This window comes from Nicotiana sylvestris, chromosome 5 (genome assembly GCF_000393655.2).
Source record: "Nicotiana sylvestris chromosome 5, ASM39365v2, whole genome shotgun sequence".
Lineage (NCBI taxonomy): Eukaryota > Viridiplantae > Streptophyta > Magnoliopsida > Solanales > Solanaceae > Nicotiana > Nicotiana sylvestris.
The window spans coordinates 6,012,949-6,031,445 of NC_091061.1; the positions used below are offsets into that span (position 1 = coordinate 6,012,949).

The following is an 18,497-nucleotide window of genomic DNA, read 5'->3' on the forward strand; positions in this document are numbered from 1 at the left end:
TGGAATATACAACAAGCAGGAAAGAAGGCAAGAAATAAGCCTAAATCCCTGGTCAGTTTAGATACTGATAACAAATTATACCTAAACTTAGGTATAAGGAGCACATTCTTGATCACTATGTTATCTAATATGCTGGAAGTCCCTAAGTGTGTGATCACACTTGTCTCTCCAGTAGGTAATTGCACCTTTCTTGAATTACTCTCAGACAGTTCTATATAATCAATATACAGATGTAGGCTAGACACTCCCGAGTCTATAATCTACCTATTTTCTTTGATCATACTCAGAAGTGACAGTGGTATACCTGTGACCTTGGCATGGGCAGCTGTATCAGTTGAAGTGTTGGTGTTGGTATTGACCCGATTGAGCATTCTTAGCAACTGAAGATATTGCTTCTCTATAAAGAAATGTCATGCAAGTTCAGTTTTTTACCTTTCTATCTATTCATTTGGGGCTGCTGTACATTTGTCCATCTGCACATATGCTGCAGTTGCATTCCTTCCAAAGTTCTTCCTCTTTGGTTTGAAATCTGCAGGATATCCTACCAATTTGTAACAGACATCCCTAGTGTGTCCCTTGTACTTGCAATAATCACAATACAACTGATTCTTCTGCTTGTAGCCTCCAGTGTATGTTTGCCCTGTGTTATAGCCCACAACATTAGCTCCATAACCTGCATTGGAAGCCATTAGGTTAGCTACATGACCTGTGTTATAAGTCATTGCTTGAGCTCATATTTCCAAGTTACTGATGCTAGCTGCCTTAGCTCGTTGGCTCTCATCCTGCACAACCATTGCATATGCTTCATTGATGTTTGGAGTTGGAATCATCAACATAATCTGACTTTTCGCCTAAGCAAATGATTCATTGAGACCACTCAGAAACTGCACTAGACGTTGTTGCTGAATATGTTCCACAAATATCCTTGACTCAGGACATGGACATGAATGAGTAGGTGTCATAACATCATATTCATCCCATAGGTTCTTCAGTTTAGAATAGTAAACAGAGACTGGTGCCAAACCTTGCTTAAGGGCTATAATTTCCTGCGACAAATTGTAGATTCTAGAGATGTTCCTCTTATCAAACCTTTCCTTCAGATCTCTCCACACATTACACGCAGAGGACCCATAGACCACAGTACTATAGAGCTCTTTGGTGACAACATTCATTATCCATGATAGCACAAATGCATTGCATCTCTCCCACTGATCGTGCAAATTTTGCTCAAAATTCTCCTTCTTACAGTTTCCATCAATAAATCTAATTTTGTTTTTCGTAAACAGTCCAATTCTCATAGATCTAGACCACAAATTGTATTTCTCTGTCCCTATGAGCTTGAATTCAATCAGATGCTCTCCCGGCGTGTCTGGTGGTCGTAAATACAAAGGATGAGTGTGTCCTAGCACAACCTCAACAGGATGAGTGTGTCCTTGCGCAGTCTCAACAGGATGAGTTTGTCCTTGCACATTCTCAGTATTCAATCCATCATTAGCCATTTTTGCTCTGAATTAGGAACCCTAGCTCTGGGACGACGAACTCCGACGAGAATGAAAATCGAGAGAACAAATTAGAACTGTAAGAGTGACAGAAAGAAGGAAGATACAGCGGAATTAGATCGTCCGCTCTGATACCATATCAGATTTCAAGGAAAGCAGACATACATGAGAGAATGAGAGAGAAGGCAATCTGTAAAGTCTCCATTGTTATTCACGATTGGAGAAAAAAATGAATTAGCTAACAAACAAAGCTTAGCTAACTACTTATATATAGACACTAACTAACATCTCATTAGCTAAGTTAGGTACTAACTTCTATTCTGTACACTTTAACCCCTGAACTTTCTATACATACAAATACTATCCTGGCTCAATACTAATGCCATTTATAAACGCTTTGGCTAATACAAACACAATTTTCCCCTTCGTTTTGTCTAACAATTTCTTGATTTTCATTCTTAATCGGAGATTTCAGGTTCAAGCCATGAGAATAAGATTGTTTTTGGTGGGGACTCGCTTTACCTCCCAAAATTTGAGTTCCCGGCGCATATCCGAATTAGTCGAGCTCGAAATAGATATTAAACACCAAATGAAAAACCCAAAAAAGGAATCTAGAGGAGGGTCATTAATTATATTAAGTCCAATTTTTCTTTGAGCAAAATACAAAATTGGTCGGTCGGTTGAAATTAATTACATTCGCTAGCCGAAAAGTATATAGAATATATATATATATATATATTGTATATAATATACATATATAAAAAATTATATATATTATATACTATTATTTTTTAAAGCGGTTAAAAATATACATTTTTCGACTGAATTTGAACGGATTGGTACCCATCTATTGACGGACCCGTCCAAATTTGACTCGAATAGTCTCAATTCTAATTTGCACCAGAGGTTTTTTCCCTTTTTATTTCCATTTTCCCACCATTTAGGATTTACCTTAAGCCGTAAAAATAATTTTTAAAAAATAAATAAATAAAAGAAAACATGAAGGTGTAATTTATAGCCCACTCTTGAGATCATATCCACACTTCCTTGGGAAAAAATGGCAGGATAAGAACAAATATTGATGGAAGTAAAAATGATTCAATCCTAAATTTAATTCTTTCAAAACATTAACTTATTACTTACTTATCTAGATTTTACAAGGGCAAAAATTATTTAATTAATTAATCCCTTTGACTTACTTTGTTTTTACAATTATGGTGCTATAAAAACTAAGTGGAAGAAGAAAATAATATAATAAATTAAATTTACAATTAAGTTCATCATCATGGTCAAAAGCTTTTTCATTTTACTCATTACCTTGTGTATTATCGACGTTCGCCGAGTCACATCAATGATGATCAAGGTCCTCATTACGAGGTTCATATTATTGATGCCCTCCCAAATAATAATATACCGTCATGGTTTCATTGTGCATCTAAATATGACGATCTTGGATATCATAATCTTAAAGTGGGCGATGATTTCCATTTTCGCTTTAATATGCATTTATTTAAACATACTCTCTTTTTTTTGTTATTTTTGGTGGGGTAAAAAACAAAATGCGTTTGATGTTTTTACCCAAGACTTGGCTAATAATTGCTCAGGCAACCTTCCTATTTATTACTCCCTCTGGTCCAAAATAAGTGATTTTTTGGTTGTTTTTACACAGATTAAAAAATTCACCTTTTAACATTAATTAGCAATGAAATCGATCATATTAACCTTTACTATCTCACATAAACACTCCTAACACATACTCCAACACTATTTACTCCATGGGCAATGTAGAAAAAAAATAATTAATTCATTCTTGAAATCTGAAAAAATCACTTATTTTGGACCACAAAAAAAAAAAAATCAAAAACTCACTTATTGTGGACCGGAGAGAGTATTGTTATTGGAAAGTACAAGAAGATGGCTTTTATATGGGTCCTCAACTTAGTCAATTAAAGAAAATGCATGATTGGTCTTAAAAAAAAATAGATGTATGGAATTTATAAGTATAATAATATCTATATGAATGTTATATTTCATTGTGTTATCTATATGAATGTTAAATTCTAGCCACTAACTTCTGTATGTGTTCTTTTCGTAAATAATCAGTCGGATTTGTTATTCATATTTTTAGTCAGTATGCATAAATTATAAATTGATTATGTACTGTTATACATATATTATATATCTGCCGACTATTTTTAATTTAAGCGATTACGACTATTTATGTTAATCCTTCTTTTTGTATCAATAGCATACTGACTTTATGTGTTATTTAGACTAATTTAAGTGATCTTTTTTGTTACCAAAAATAATTTAATGATTTTCATGATAATTAGGTAAATTTGAAGGAATAAAAAAATGAGAGATTAGAAGAATTTTCTGTGTATTAATTTTTGTACAAGGCAGTGTATTTATACAATACTTAGCTATATAAAAAAAATAGAATCCTATACATCTATCTAAAATCTATTTGGTATGAAATAACAAACTAACTAAATTTTATTCTTTCCTATCTTATCTACACGTTTCACAAATTTGGAATCCAATGTGCTATAACTGTCCAACTTATAATCTGAAGGGTCCTTATTTAATCCATCAGAAATTCGTTCAAGGGCTGAGATCGAGCCACGTGTCAACGCCAAATGTGTAGATACATCTTTTGACTTAGATAACTCCGAATAGTTCCTTTGTCTTGTCTGAAACCCTCTTCGAATTTCCTTCTTCACTTAGACTTTGTATTTCTTCTCTTGAAGCAATTAAATCATGGGGTTTCTTCTCAACATCCCCCCTCAAGTTGGAGGGTAAAGAAGTTACTCCCAACTTGCCAAGCAGTAATTTGTGTGAAGGTCCAGCCAGCGATTTGGTGAAGAGATCTTCCAGTTGAGTCGATGAAAGCACATATGAAAGAGTAATCAGCCCGGAAAGGAATTGTTGCCGAACAAAGTGGCAATCCAATTCCACATGTTTCATTCTCTCATGAAAAACGGGATTCCGAGCGATATGAATCGCTACTTTGCTGTCAGAAAAAATGGGTACCGGCAAAAATGATGAAACAGAGATATCGCTGAGAAGACGAGTGAGCCAAGTTAGTTCGGCAACTACTCGACGCATTGAGCGATATTCTGCCTCAGCGGAAGACAAAGATACAGATGTTTGTTTCTTCGATTTCCAAGAAATTGGTAAACCTCCAAAAGTGATATAAAAACCACTCACAGATCTCCGAGTTTCTGGGCATGAAGCCCAATCGGCATCACAAAAAGCAAGCAAATCAAGTGTAGGATTTGAGTTTAATATAATCCCCTGACCTGGATCTGAGCGTAAATAACACAATACACGAAGTGCTGCCGAAAAATGTGAAAGGTGGGGGCTCTGCATATACTGACTCAGCTTCAAGACAACAAAAGAAAGGTCAGGTCGAGTGTGAGTAAGATAATTGAGCTTCCCAACAAGGTGTATGTATACAGTAGGGTTTCAAAGCAAAGGGCCTTCATCTGTAAATAACTTGGAGGATGGCTCGAGGGGTGTCACACCTCCTTTTTTGCCTGCGCCAACTCAAAGGGGTGCGAAAGGGAGTTTTTCCAATTAAGGGACAATCGAAACGGGATTTATTTATTTATTTCAGAGTCGCCACTTGGGAGATTTATGGTGTCCCAAGTCACCAGTTGAATCCGAATCGAGGAAAAGAATGACTCTATTTAACAGTCTGCGCACCAGAAATCCGGATAAGGAATTCTGTTAACTTGGGAGAAGGTGTTAGGCATTCCCGAGTTCCGTGGTTCTAGAACGGTCGCTCAACTGTCATATTCGGCTTGATTATCTGATTTTATACAATTATGAACCTACGTGCAAATTTTAACTGTTTACCGCTTTGTTATTATTTATTCAAAGAATTGCAACGTCGTGAGAATGCAACTCGAATTGCGCCACATAAATATACCCGCAATTTTTGATACGTTCCAACTTCGTTGAGATTTGGATTTGGGTCACATAAATGTGCACCCGAATTTAGGAAAATAACATTATTAAATACGCGCCTAAAGACTAACGCGTTGTTATTTTGAGAAAAGCCGTAGAGTTCGCTAGGCGGCCTGTCTCGAAATCTATGCATTCGAAATAACTATCCGTTGAGGGGCCCGCAATTTGTGTATTCTTGTTTGTCGAGGCTCATCTCATTTATTATTTTTTAAAGGAATTTGCAACGTCATGGACATGCATCTCGAACCACGTCACAATCAATGTACCCGTGATTAGAGACACATTTCGACTCCATTGAGATTTGGATTTGGGTCACATAAATGTGCACCCGAGTTTAAGAAAAGTCAATTATTAAAGGCGCGCCTAAAGCGACTAGCGTATCATTATTTTGGGCGAGGCCGTGACATTTTGCTAAAACGGCCTATCCGAAGTTCAATTAATTATTAACCATTTATTGAGGGCCCCGTAGCTTGCGTTTTATTTGGCGAGGCTCGTCTTATTTATTTTTAAAGGGCAATCCTAACGTGCTTACATTTCTATTAAGTTTGCTTCTAAAATAAAGGGAAGAATCCTAGTTAATAATACTTCTTAACTAATGTTGCAATTAACCTTAACTAATTATCCACAATCATTAAAATATCCAATTATCAACTAAAAATGTAAGTCCAGAATCAATTTCTAAACTTATTTCCTTTAACAGAATTAATCAACAAACTATTCTAGGCTAATTAGTGATAAGCATATCCAACAATTAAATTATACCTCCAGTTTTAAACTAACTCACAATTACCACTAATAAGCACAAAACAATATGACTCCAGGATTATACTGCCAATTATTAGGACGAGTGAGGACTGTGAATCACAAGATCGCTTTAGGTTTTGAATAACTTATGATTTTTAAAACTTAACTACACTAAATGAAATTAAATTACCACATGTCTTAACAACTATCGGATGTCCCGAGCAGTCCATGAGTTCAACAGTCCAAACCAATCTAAATCGTTGTAAAACAATTTTAATTACAGTCCAAACTACTACAATCAATTATGATAAAATACGGCAAGAACTAAAGCTTTCAATGAAGTTATATTTCCATTTTTTCATTTCATTCCAACTGGACAGCTATATGGTTTGAGATTCAGGACATGTACCTGGAAATAGCAGTACAAGAAGAAGAGAAGGAGGAGTCAGCAACGGTAATAACACAGCAACGTAACAGCAACCCAACAGCAACAATTCGAACCAGATTCAAGGCTCAGAAAAATTTGAAGAAAACCAAACAAGCTCGATAGAACAGCCCCAAAAGTTTGTGAAAGACTAAACAACAACAACCAACATTACCACAAACAGACTAAACAAGCGTGTATTAAACCCAAAACTAAACTCGTAGACTACTCTGTTTTTGTTCTCTCTTTTTAAATTCTCCAACACTCTCTTAAGATTTTCAGAAAAATGTTCAACCCCTCTCCAGATTTCCAGAATATTTTTATTTTTATTTTTGGAAATCTTAATATTTTCGGAATTTTTCTCTCTCTTCAATATCCAGCTCCCCCCTTTTCAATTCTGTCCAAATCCCCTCTATTTATTACCAACTTTCAGCATTTTTAAAATTAAATCCCACTATCTTCTACCCACCCCCTTTTTAATCCCACTACCTAATGTTTTGTCCCCCACTACATTAAACAAATACATTATCCCCTCTATTATATTTTGTCCCCCATGCCTACATTAAACAATTATATTATTCCCCCACTACATTATGTCTTGTCTCCCACCATGTACTATTTTAATATTATTTAAATATTATCTAATCTTAATGGACAGAGCAGTCAACATAATTAATTGTTCAGATTTTCAATTCCAAAAATACCCCTCCGACCTTACTGAAATTACCATTTTAACCCTAAAAATACTGCAATTTACCAATCTACCCGTCAGTTATAACCAATTCACCTAATCAATTCTAACCAAAATATAGCAGCTATAACCAATTTCTAATCAGATTTTATGAACAAACTCAAACTATATGATGAACAACAAAGAAAATTGGAATTATTTTGACTCAACAATATTTTTTAACAACAAACCTAGTTTCAGATTCAACAACAATAACAAACAAATATATTCAAATCATTGAGCTCAAATTCAAATTAAACTTAAACAAAATAAATAAGCAGATTCAAATCACTAAACTCAAATAATCAATTGATCTTCAAATTAAATCCAACAAAATTACAACAAAGATGCATGATTCAAACTAAATCAAAAAATTAAAAACCAAAACATAAACTCACATTAAATCACTGGATTAAAACACTCATTCGAAACAAAAAATGAGTGCGAATTAAATCTATATTAAACAACAAACATGACGGATTCAAACGATTTAAACTAACACTCTTCTATATTAAAACTAAATCCTTTTAAATTATTAAAACAAACTGAAGAAATAATTAATTGAAACTTCAACTTAAAACTAACAACATTATAATTAAACTAACAATTTCCACATAAAAATAAACAAGAACAAATGAAACAATCCTAAAGAAATAATCAAGAAACGATAAACACGAACAAAAACAAGAATCAAACATCTATTGATTTAAGATCCGAGAATATCAAAACAAACTACAGACAGAAATGAAACTTAAACCCACTAATCGAATCGGAACGACGACAAACTCGAATGAAAACAAATCTTCCCGGAAACAATTATCCCACCAAAATAACTTGACGCCGACGACCACGAATGGATGATCGAAGAAGATGGTCGTTTGGTGTCGTTTGAAGACAAAACAGTGGCGTCGAGGAGGCGGTGAAGCAGTCATGCTGGGCAGTACATGGTCGTCCATGGCTGGACATAGTAGAAGGCAGCATTAGCGAGCTGCAGCTCGTCCATGGCTGGACGTAGCAGGAGCGGAGCAGCAGCGACGGGAAGCAGTAGTGGCGGAGCAGCAGCGGGCAGCAGGCGACGTGAAGAAGACGCAGCCAGCAGCTACAGTGAAGCAGCAACAGGGACGAGCGACGAAGATCGACGAAGAAGAAGCAACAAGCAGTAGCAGGTGACGAAGAAGCAGCAGCAAAAGCAACATCCATGTTGGACGCAACAGCCATGGCAGCAAGGAGCGACGAAGATCGACGAAGAAAAAGCAACGAAGATCTCGTCCATGGTGGTTTGTTCGTGAAGAAGACGAGGGAGAAGACGAAGAAGAAGCAGCAGTCATGGATGGGCTGCTGCGTATGTGTGTGTGTGTTTTGGAGAGAAGAGAGATGGAGAAGAAGAGAGGGGGTGGGTAGTGTGTCTAGGTTTGTTTTTTTTGTGAAAATGAAAGAAAAAATGAAAAAGGGGGTTTGGGTCTTTTGGGTTATGGACTGGGTCGACCCAGTTCGAAATGGACTGGGTCGTATGGGAAGATTGGGTCTCTTTGGGCCTGTGACTTAAAATTGAAGAAAAAGCCCAATCCGATCACTTCTATTTTTATCCTTTTCTATTTATTTAATTTCCTAAATAACAATAAAGCTAGAATGCTAAGATTAAATTATAAAATCCAAAATTTATCTGGAAATACCAATCAACTCTTAATAACAATTAACACACAACTAAATAGCGACTAACGAGAAAATCACACAATTTGGACATTAAGTGCTAAAAATGCAACGTACATTATTTTTTATGATTTTTTCATTTTGTAAACAAACTTAATTAAATATTAAACGCAAATGCGACATATTTTTATATTTTTTTATTAATCTAACAAATAAGCATGCGCAGATAAAAATACAAATAGTTATCCGAAAAATGCTAAGAAATTCAAAAATTGCACACAAATGAAAATCGATTTTTTTTGAATCTTTGGGAGTAATTCTCGTATAGTGCAAAAATGCTCACAGCTGCCCCTCTTTGTCCGAAAACACGAAGGGTTTTCGTGCAAAGATAAAGTGAGCGGATACGAGCGATTTTTGTCCGTCTGAGTACTCCGTGTGAAGCATTTTTTTGAAAGGATTTGACCGAACCTTTGCTTCGAAGGTTTTCCTACATATCCCCGGTTAAAAGGGAATCAGGCCAATGTATTTCGGGAAGTTTTGGTAGCTGGGACTACCATGAGACTGCAATGTTACTGTTGTTGCATGTTGTTATTACTGCTTACCGATCTCCTTGTTACACCGTGCTTAAAAGAAAAATCAAGAAGCTAGGCTAGACTACGGATTACAAGATCCCATCTATCTTTCATTTGTTCTTGATGCCTTGTTTTCTTATCGGCTTGCGTCTATTCCGGTGCTTCTTACTCAGAAGCTTCTTCCGAGAACTGACGGGGATGACACCGACCTTTTGCTTCTCTGAATACCAATTCTCACTGTCTGGTTCGGTCCGCTGGGGATATGGCTTCCTTCATTAAGCTTTTCGGTGGTTCCTCTAGGGATACAACTTTCTTCATCAGATTTGTTATGTTGGGCATAATTCAATGTTCACAGGCCGCCTCTTTCAAGATGCGTCTTTTCTTCCTTTTGACTCATGCGCTTGAATTTGCGTTGGGATCTCTTGTTGCAACCGTCTTCTTTCCGGTGCTGGGGATTTTTGTTGTATCCCGCTGGGGATTCCTGTTGGATTCTTCTGCTTTACTGACTTGCAATGTATTCCTCTATTATATGGGTGGGCTCCCAACTTCAACCAACAACTTTGAAAATAAATTCGTCATTCCTCTCTTCAGGCGGGCTCCTGACCTCAACAACAACTTTGAAAAATAAAATGACATTCCTTTCTTCAGGGGGGGCTCCTGACTGCTACAAAATAGACAAAACAAAGGAAATTTTCTGCCCCAGTTTGCACTAGGAAGATTTGTGAATTGTTAGCAATATTGTAAACCACTTATACTATATGCAATGGTGAGAGTAAACTAACGACTAGGCCAGGATGTGCGTCTCCTATGAGTAAAACCCGAAACTCTGACGAGCAAATGCGTTTGCTAAAAAATAAAACCTGAATGAACCAAACTAGGAAGTGCGTCTCCTACGAGTAAAACTTGTATGAACCAAAATCAGGAAGTGTGTCTCCTAGTGGTAAACTCTCATTTTTAGGAAGTGCGTCTCCTAAAGCAAAATATAACCCGAAAGACCCAGACTAGCAAGTGCGTCTCCTAGGGGTGAAACTTCAATGATTTAAACTAGGAAGTGTGTCTTATATGAATGAACTTAAATAAACTAGAATAGGAAGTGCGTCTCCTAAAGAAAAAATATAACCTGAACGACCCAGACTACGAAGTGCGTCTCCTAGGGGTGAAATTTCAATGATTCAAACTAGGAAGTGCATCTCCTATGCATGAAATCTTAATTTAGGCAGTGCGTCTCCTATGCCTGAAAATAAACTTAGGAAGTGCGTCTCCTAGGGGTAAAAATAAACTTAGGAAGTGTGTCTCCTATGGGTAAAACTTAATGATTTTAAACTAGGAAGTGCGTCTCTTATTAATGAAATCTTAATTTAGGAAGTGCGTCTCCTATGCATGAAATCTTAATTTAGGAAGTGCGTCTCCTATGCATGAAATTAAACTTAGGAAGTGCGTCTCCTAGGGGTAAAAATAAACTTAGGAAGTGCGTCTCCTAGGGGTAAAAATAAACTTAGGAAGTGCGTCTTCTATGGGTAAAACTTTAATGATTTTAAACTAGGAAGTGCGTCTCCTATGAATGAAATCTTAATTTTAGGAAGTGCGTCTCCTATGCGTGAAATCTTAATTTAGGAAGTGCGTCTCCTATGCATGAAATTAAACTTAGGAAGTGCGTGTCCTATGGGTAAAAAATAAACTTAGGAAGTGCGTCTCCTAGGGGTAAAATAAACTTAGGAAGTGCGTCTCCTATGGGTGAAACTTTAATGATTTTAACTAGGAAGTGCGTCTCCTATAAATGAAATCTTAATTTAGGAAGTGCGTTTCCTATGCGTGAACCATTTCCTTCTTCCTGAATTACCTTCTTACAGAACTGCTTTCCTTAAAAACTTGTGTTGTCTTCCCTCGAAACTGCTGGGGATAACACTACCGGGGAATTATTTACTTACCTGTTAAGGGATAATACTACTGGGGGAATCTCCTTTATTCCCCTTTTTCCAAAACTACTTCCTTCAAAACTTTTCTCTCTCAACATTGCTGGGGATAAAATGTTATCAGCTGGGGATAACGCTGTCGAGGATAACACTGTTGGGGGATTTTGATTCCTTCAAAACTAGTGCTTCACTCGTCTGAAGGCTGCTGGGAGTGGCACTGGCCTTTTGCTTCTTCGAGCACAAATTTCATCCTTTTGTTCTGTCCGCTGGGGAACAACTTCCTTCATTTTAACTTATTATGCTGGGGGTAACACTGGTTCAAAGACCACTTCCCTTGAGACTGGTGCTATCTTTATTCTTCCCCAAATGGGTACCTGACTTCCAAAAAATTTCTAAATGAAAGGAAAATTTTCTGCCCCAGTTTGACAGTCTCCCTTATGGCATGCATTTCTGTCATCAATGCCATTTCCTTTACCTGTTTCAAATCAAACAAAATTTGTTAGTTTAAAACGTGGTGGTTGGTTGTGATACTCCTACTGGGGATGACTTTTCCCTTTCTCTTTCCCTGATATGCGTTCCATTACACTATCAAAACTTGCTTGGGATGATATTATTTACTGGGGATGATATTCCTGCTAGTCTTAGAACGACTTGCCCCGCTTTGCGTCGTTCGGCTATCTTGAAACTTGGGCGATAACTTCCGACCTTATTGTCGATTCCTTATTCACCAATGTCTCAACGTTGTTTTCCATCTGACCATGTATCTTTTCCATGATAGCTGATTCCCGTTGAGGATTTTGCAATGTTTTGCTGACAAACCGCATTCTTTTCATTCGTGCCACTGAAAACAACCTTTTCTGCTGGGGATATCCCTCTTCTTTTGTGGCATAGCTCGGAAACTGGCATTTCCATGACCTTTTAGTCTCATATGAATTTCCCAAATCATGCCCATTGCTCTCTGCGTTGTTCTTTCTTGATTTGTCCACGGGCCTTGTCCTTGAGGTCTATAACCTTTGATTTCGGCGGGGATATCCCTCTTGACACTCGTCCATCCTTTTGTCAATCTCCTTTTGCTGGGGATATCTTTCTTGACACTGGCCTCGCGCTTGTTCCTTCCTGACTTAGACCATTTGGATGTTCTAATCAGATCTGGTCTTGCATAATTGGAAAGCTGATGTCAGATTTTGAAGTCATTTCTCACTTGTTCTGACCAAACAGAATCTACTGGGGAATTTTTTTCTATGAAAGGAGGAAGATAAGAAAAAAAACAGAATAAAAGACAAAGGAAAGAGATGACTCCCTAACGAGGAAACTATAAAATAAAAACCTATCAAATGCGGATACCAACTCTAATGGTCATGACATGCACATGTGGCCTATCCTCTGCCGTTAATAGCCTTTCACAATTTTGTCTGGTGATTTCCATCTGATTCTCAATCTTTATTCGACTTGTAGTGCCCGAAGGGTTTTCACTATCAAGCCTCTCTCATTTTGGTTTTTCTCTCAGCTTTCATCGCCTTATAGTGTCCGTGAAGATTTTCACCGATAAGACTCTCTCATTTGTATCACTTTCCAGCTGGGGATTTGGAGTGTTGCCGATATGACTCTCTCTGCTGGGGATTCTTTTCGTCCATCAATTCATTTCCAATCCATGATCCTTTTCTCTGTTGGGAATCGGGGTGCTATCCCCGACTTCCGTTTGTATGACTTGGCATCTTTCGAAGACTAGTCAAAAGGTCTTTCTTTGGACCGTAACGTGGGGTTTTGGATAGGGCTAGAAAGAAAGGGTATTAAAGGCTCAAAAAATAAGTCAATTTGGGTTCAAAATTACAACCTTCGGAACTATATTTGTTTACAGCAAGCGTAACCCTTGCCCCAGTTTCTTGCTTGGGGATTATTATTTTTTTTATTAATTTTTTGTTACACTATGACCGAGCCGTGAGGCGCCTACGTATCCTCTTTGAGGAATCAGGTCAAACGTAGTTCCCAATTCCTTGTTGTGACTTTCTTTTGTTTTTGTTGTCATTTTTTTCCTTTTCTTTATCTCTTCTCTTTTTTTTTTAGTTGTTTTTTTCCCTTTTTCTTTTCTTATCTTTTTTATGTTTGTGTTTGTACTCTTTGCTACTGCTTTCGAAAGAGGGGTATGAAAGAAAACAAATAAGGCTCAAAGGGTTAACGAAGGATAAAGTGTTTGGATAGCCGAATAAAATACCTCCGTCATTCTAGTCTTCAAAACATGTCAAGTGCAAACAACACAATTAAACAAAGATTTGTAGCCTCTTCTGATTGTGCCAGACTTGATAACCATATACACACATTGGGCAACACCCTCATTCTCATTCCATGAACGACCCCCATGTCAACATGGTCAACTCGCCTTTAACGGTTTTCTTTTTGTTTTACTCGTCTCAGTTTCACATGGTTTGGGCTTCAAGTGATCTCAAACTATTTTTATTTCCTTTAAGTGTCCCGATTACCTCCCAATGGTTTAATGATCAACTTTTAAGATTAGGCCAAAACTGTGTGCGCATGTCATGTTACTAGAATCGGTGCAAAAGACACAACAAAAAGATAAAAGAACTAAACAAAGAAAATGACTGGAAATAATAAAAGACCGAAATTTGCATTAGATTAACGGTGGAACGGTTCGAATAACAAAGTAAGCAAAACAAACCAAAGTACACCATGAAACAAACCTGGACAAAACTAAATAAACCATTGTGGCAAAAATGGAAGGATAAGAGGGTTTGACACAAGACAATATCCGGATTACAACCCTAGGAATAATCCAGACAACAGAAATGACAACAAAATAAGCCTTCAAAGATCCTCTCCGGCTGACCCAAAAATGGAGTGTCTTTCCAACTACCAAGCACGACATCTTAGCCACTGAGCTCTATATCAATATTGCCAAGACCATCACCAACTTCAGTATCATCAACATCAGTCAACAAGTTCTCAAGAGGATTCGCGTGCTCCCTGTCACTGTCATTGATCACAATTACTCCTTCCTGAATCATTCTTTCTATTTCCTTTTTCAAAGAACGCAGTCTTCAATGCTATGTCCTTGGACATTAGAGTGGTACATGCATCGTACAGCAGGATCAAATCCTTTTGCATATGGGTCTAGAGTATAGCCAAGAAGTGGCTCAATCAGGCCAGAAAGCTTTAACTTTTCAAACAAACTTGTGAAGGACTCCGATAGGGGTGAGAGCCTTTCCTCGCTTCAGCAACCTCTCGTTCCTAAATGTCTGATTTGGCTTAAAACTTGATCCAGGAGGCTTCCAGTATGCTTGAGGGGGTGGATAGGCCTTTTGTGGAGCCGGGTACATGGAAAGTGAAGTATGGTTTTTAGGGTCTCGGGGAGAGAAGTGGTGTTGGTGAGGGGAGAAGCATTGAGAAAACATAGCTGGAGGGCGAGTGATGGAGCTACTCGGGTGGCTGGGAAAGCTGTGATAGGCGGTTATATATGGAGAGTGTGGGGGAGCGTCTGGCATTGTGTTGTTCGGGTAAGGACAGATTCCAGGAAGCTAGGTGGTGGCGGGGGTGGTGCTTTCCGAGCCATCCACGCCCGATACATGTCTGCCACATGCTGTCTCAGCATTTTCACTTCTTCTACCAACCCGTTGTTCCCTTCGACCAGTTGTTGTCGGTCATCGGTACCGACCCACTCGGTTCTGAGGTTCTGTATCATTGTCCTTTGACTTTGCTTTGCAGGGAGGAGTTACCACAACCAACCACTTTTCTATATATGAACACAGCAAAGTGAAGCCATCACGTTAGTGTTAGGGCATTTGACAGATAATCATATATCAGAAATGCAGTGCACCGAAGCAGTTAAACCGTTCTATCATGCATTCACTTCAGTTACGTGCGTCGTTCCGGCTTCTTGTAATTGTGCCCCTTTGAAAAGCTCCCGCACTTTCCTTTATTTCTCATTCTCTTTTTTTCTTCTATTATTCCTTTTTTTTCTTCAGTGGTGGTTGAATCTTATGGAGATTGCCTACGTATCATGACCCCGCATGAATCAGACCTTGCGTAGTTCGAACCAATAAAAGATAAATAATAATAAAACATTTTTTGGAATTTTCAATTTCCATAATAAAACAAACTTGATTACAAAAGTTTAAAATACTAACAGACTTTGACAAAAGACAACAAACGATCTCGAAAATCAAATAGCCCGCATACTCTAATCAAAGAATTACAAACTCAAAAACAAACAGCTAGATTCCTTCCCCTATATGCCAATTTTAACCAAATGGTTGTTTTTCCGACGTGGCCCCTTCTCAATTTCACATGAATTTTAAGGTCGGGAAGGATTATTTTACGACCTTTCACAAACTTGTTCGTTCTTTTACGAAAATAGCCCTTCGACAACTGAAAGATACTCTAAGGCTATCTTGGCAAGAACGGTTTAAGACATCACCGAAGCCGGGCCGGCTTATTTTAACTAAAAACCAAACGGTATTCACTTGAGCACTGACTATTTTCTTGTTTTTCAAAGAATAAAAGACCTGGTTTTGCAAACACGACCTTTCAGCACTTCGGAGACGAAGATTTTAAAGCTGTGCGGGATAACTGGTCACAACCCAAAAGAATGATCAAAGATGGTCGCTTAGGCAAAGTCAGCCTTTCGGCGTCCCTTTCGAGAACATTCGGCTATTTTTGACAAAACGGCGTGACCCAACTTATTTATGACTCTTTTCTTGTTTTTTTTTTCAAATTAGAATAAAAGACCCGGTATTGCAAACACGGCCTTTCAGCGCCTCAGGGACGAAAATTTTAAGGCTTTGAGGGTCAGAAATCAAAACATAATCAAATGTGGATGTTTATGCAAAATCAGCCTTCCGGCGTCCCGTTTGGGAACATTTGGTTAATTTTGACATGAGCGGCATTATCTGACTTATTTATGACAAAAATTCGACATTTGTTTTTTGGCTATTTTTGCAAAGGAGAGGTTGGACATCACCCGACTTATTTATGACAAAAATTAAAATTTTGACATGTTTTTTTTGGCTATTTTAGCAAAAGGGGAGGTTGGACCTGATTAGGACTGCCTACGTATCTCACATCCGGTGAGAATCAAACCAGCGTAGTTCGCCACATTAACTGAACTATTTTAAAACCGGACTTTTTTTTTTATTTTCATTTTTGGCAGCAAATAACAAAACCACTTTCAAAGCACGACTCTTTTCATTTTCATTTTTGGCATTTTCATAAACAAATAAAAAACTATTTTAAAAATAAGACTCTTTTTCATTTTCATTTTTCATGGTAAAACAAACTATTTTCCTTTTCTATTTTTGAAAAACAAGACAGAACAACGACTTTTTTTTCTATTTTTCCTTTGCTTTTAGTAAAAAAACTAATAAAATATTTTTCTTTTATTTTCTCAAAATTTCGGCAGAGTTTCGACAGTATTTGGGCATTGAGTTTTTCAAAATAAACAATTAACTCCCTAACTGCTATTTCTCTTTTTTTTCTTTTCCTCAATTTCACAATATTCCTGATATTCAAAAGCCAGTCAACATGCAGGCGCGAGACAAATAAATGCACGGAAAATAAATAGGATGCATCAGGATGGTCTTTTTATCTCAGGTTGCTAGTCCTAGACGGACCCAACCCCTGTGTTGAGTCCCCTAAGTCAAATGCAACGTGATGCAAATAAGCGTTCCTACTAGGGATCCGGCATGAAGTCACGTTATTCTATGTTCAAAACCTGGGTCGGTGTTCTAGACAGTGTACCCGAGCGGACAACTCGAGTTGAGGAAGGAGCTCCTTTCCGGGAACCAAAAGGCCAGCCGGCTTAGAAACTTTTCGAGCCTCTTTTATTTCAGGGTATGACACTAACAGAATAGGGAGTCTCAACCAGTAAGCACATCCCCATAGGTAAGAAGAGAAGGTTTCGGCACAGTTTATATGTACAGTTCAAATAATATCAAAGCAGTAAAAAGCATCATTTTGCATGTTTAAGCACAGATCATATGAGAATATCAGATAATAAAGCCAAAATACAACAATTTATCAAGCTCGAATTTCTAACCCTGAACCGGTGGTTCTGGATAATATAGATTCCCTAGCAGAGTCGCCAGAGCTGTCATACCTCCTTTTTCGCCCGCGCCAACTCAAAGGGGCGCGGAAGGGAGTTTTTCCAATTAAGGGACAATCGAAACAGGATTTATTTATTTATTTCAGAGTCGCCACTTGGGAGATTTATGGTGTCCCAAGTCACCAGTTGAATCCCGAATCGAGGAAAAGAATGACTCTGTTTAACAGTCTGCGCACCAGAAATTCGGATAAGGAATTCTGTTAACCCGGGAGAAGGTGTTAGGCATTCCCGAGTTCCGTGGTTGTAGGACGGTCGCTCAACTATCATATTCGGCTTGATTATCTGATTTTATACAATTATGAACCTACGTGCAAATTTTAACTGTTTACCGCTTTGTTATTATTTATTCAAAGAATTGCAACGTCGTGAGAATGCATCTCGAATTGCGCCACATAAATTTACCCGCAATTTTTGATACGTTCTAACTTTGTTGAGATTTGGATTTGGGTCACATAAATGTGCACCCGAATTTAGGAAAATAACATTATTAAATACGCGTCTAAAGACTAACGCGTTGTTATTTTGAGAAAAGCCGTAGAGTTCGCTAGGCGGCCTGTCTCGAAATCTATGTATTCGAAATAACTATCCGTTGAGGGGCCCGCAATTTGTGTATTCTTGTTTGTCGAGGCTCATCTCATTCATTATTTTTTAAAGGAATTTGCAACGTCATGGACATGCATCTCGAACCACGTCACAATCAATGTACCCGTGATTAGAGACACATTTCGACTCCGTTGATATTTGGATTTGGGTCACATAAATGTGCACCCGAGTTTAAGAAAAGTCAATTATTAAAGGCGCGCCTAAAGCGACTAGCATATCATTATTTTGGGCGAGGCCGTGACATTTTGCTAAAACGGCCTATCCGAAGTTCAATTAAT

General features: G+C 37.8%; 1 protein-coding gene across 1 annotated transcript; it reads right to left on the reverse strand.

Moving 5' to 3' along the window:
- Positions 1-851: 851 nt before the first annotated feature.
- Positions 852-1,499, reverse strand: LOC138868242 (uncharacterized). The gene has a single exon (XM_070145773.1). The coding sequence runs from the start codon at positions 1,497-1,499 to the stop codon at positions 852-854; it is 648 nt and encodes a 215-aa protein (XP_070001874.1).
- Positions 1,500-18,497: the final 16,998 nt, after the last annotated feature.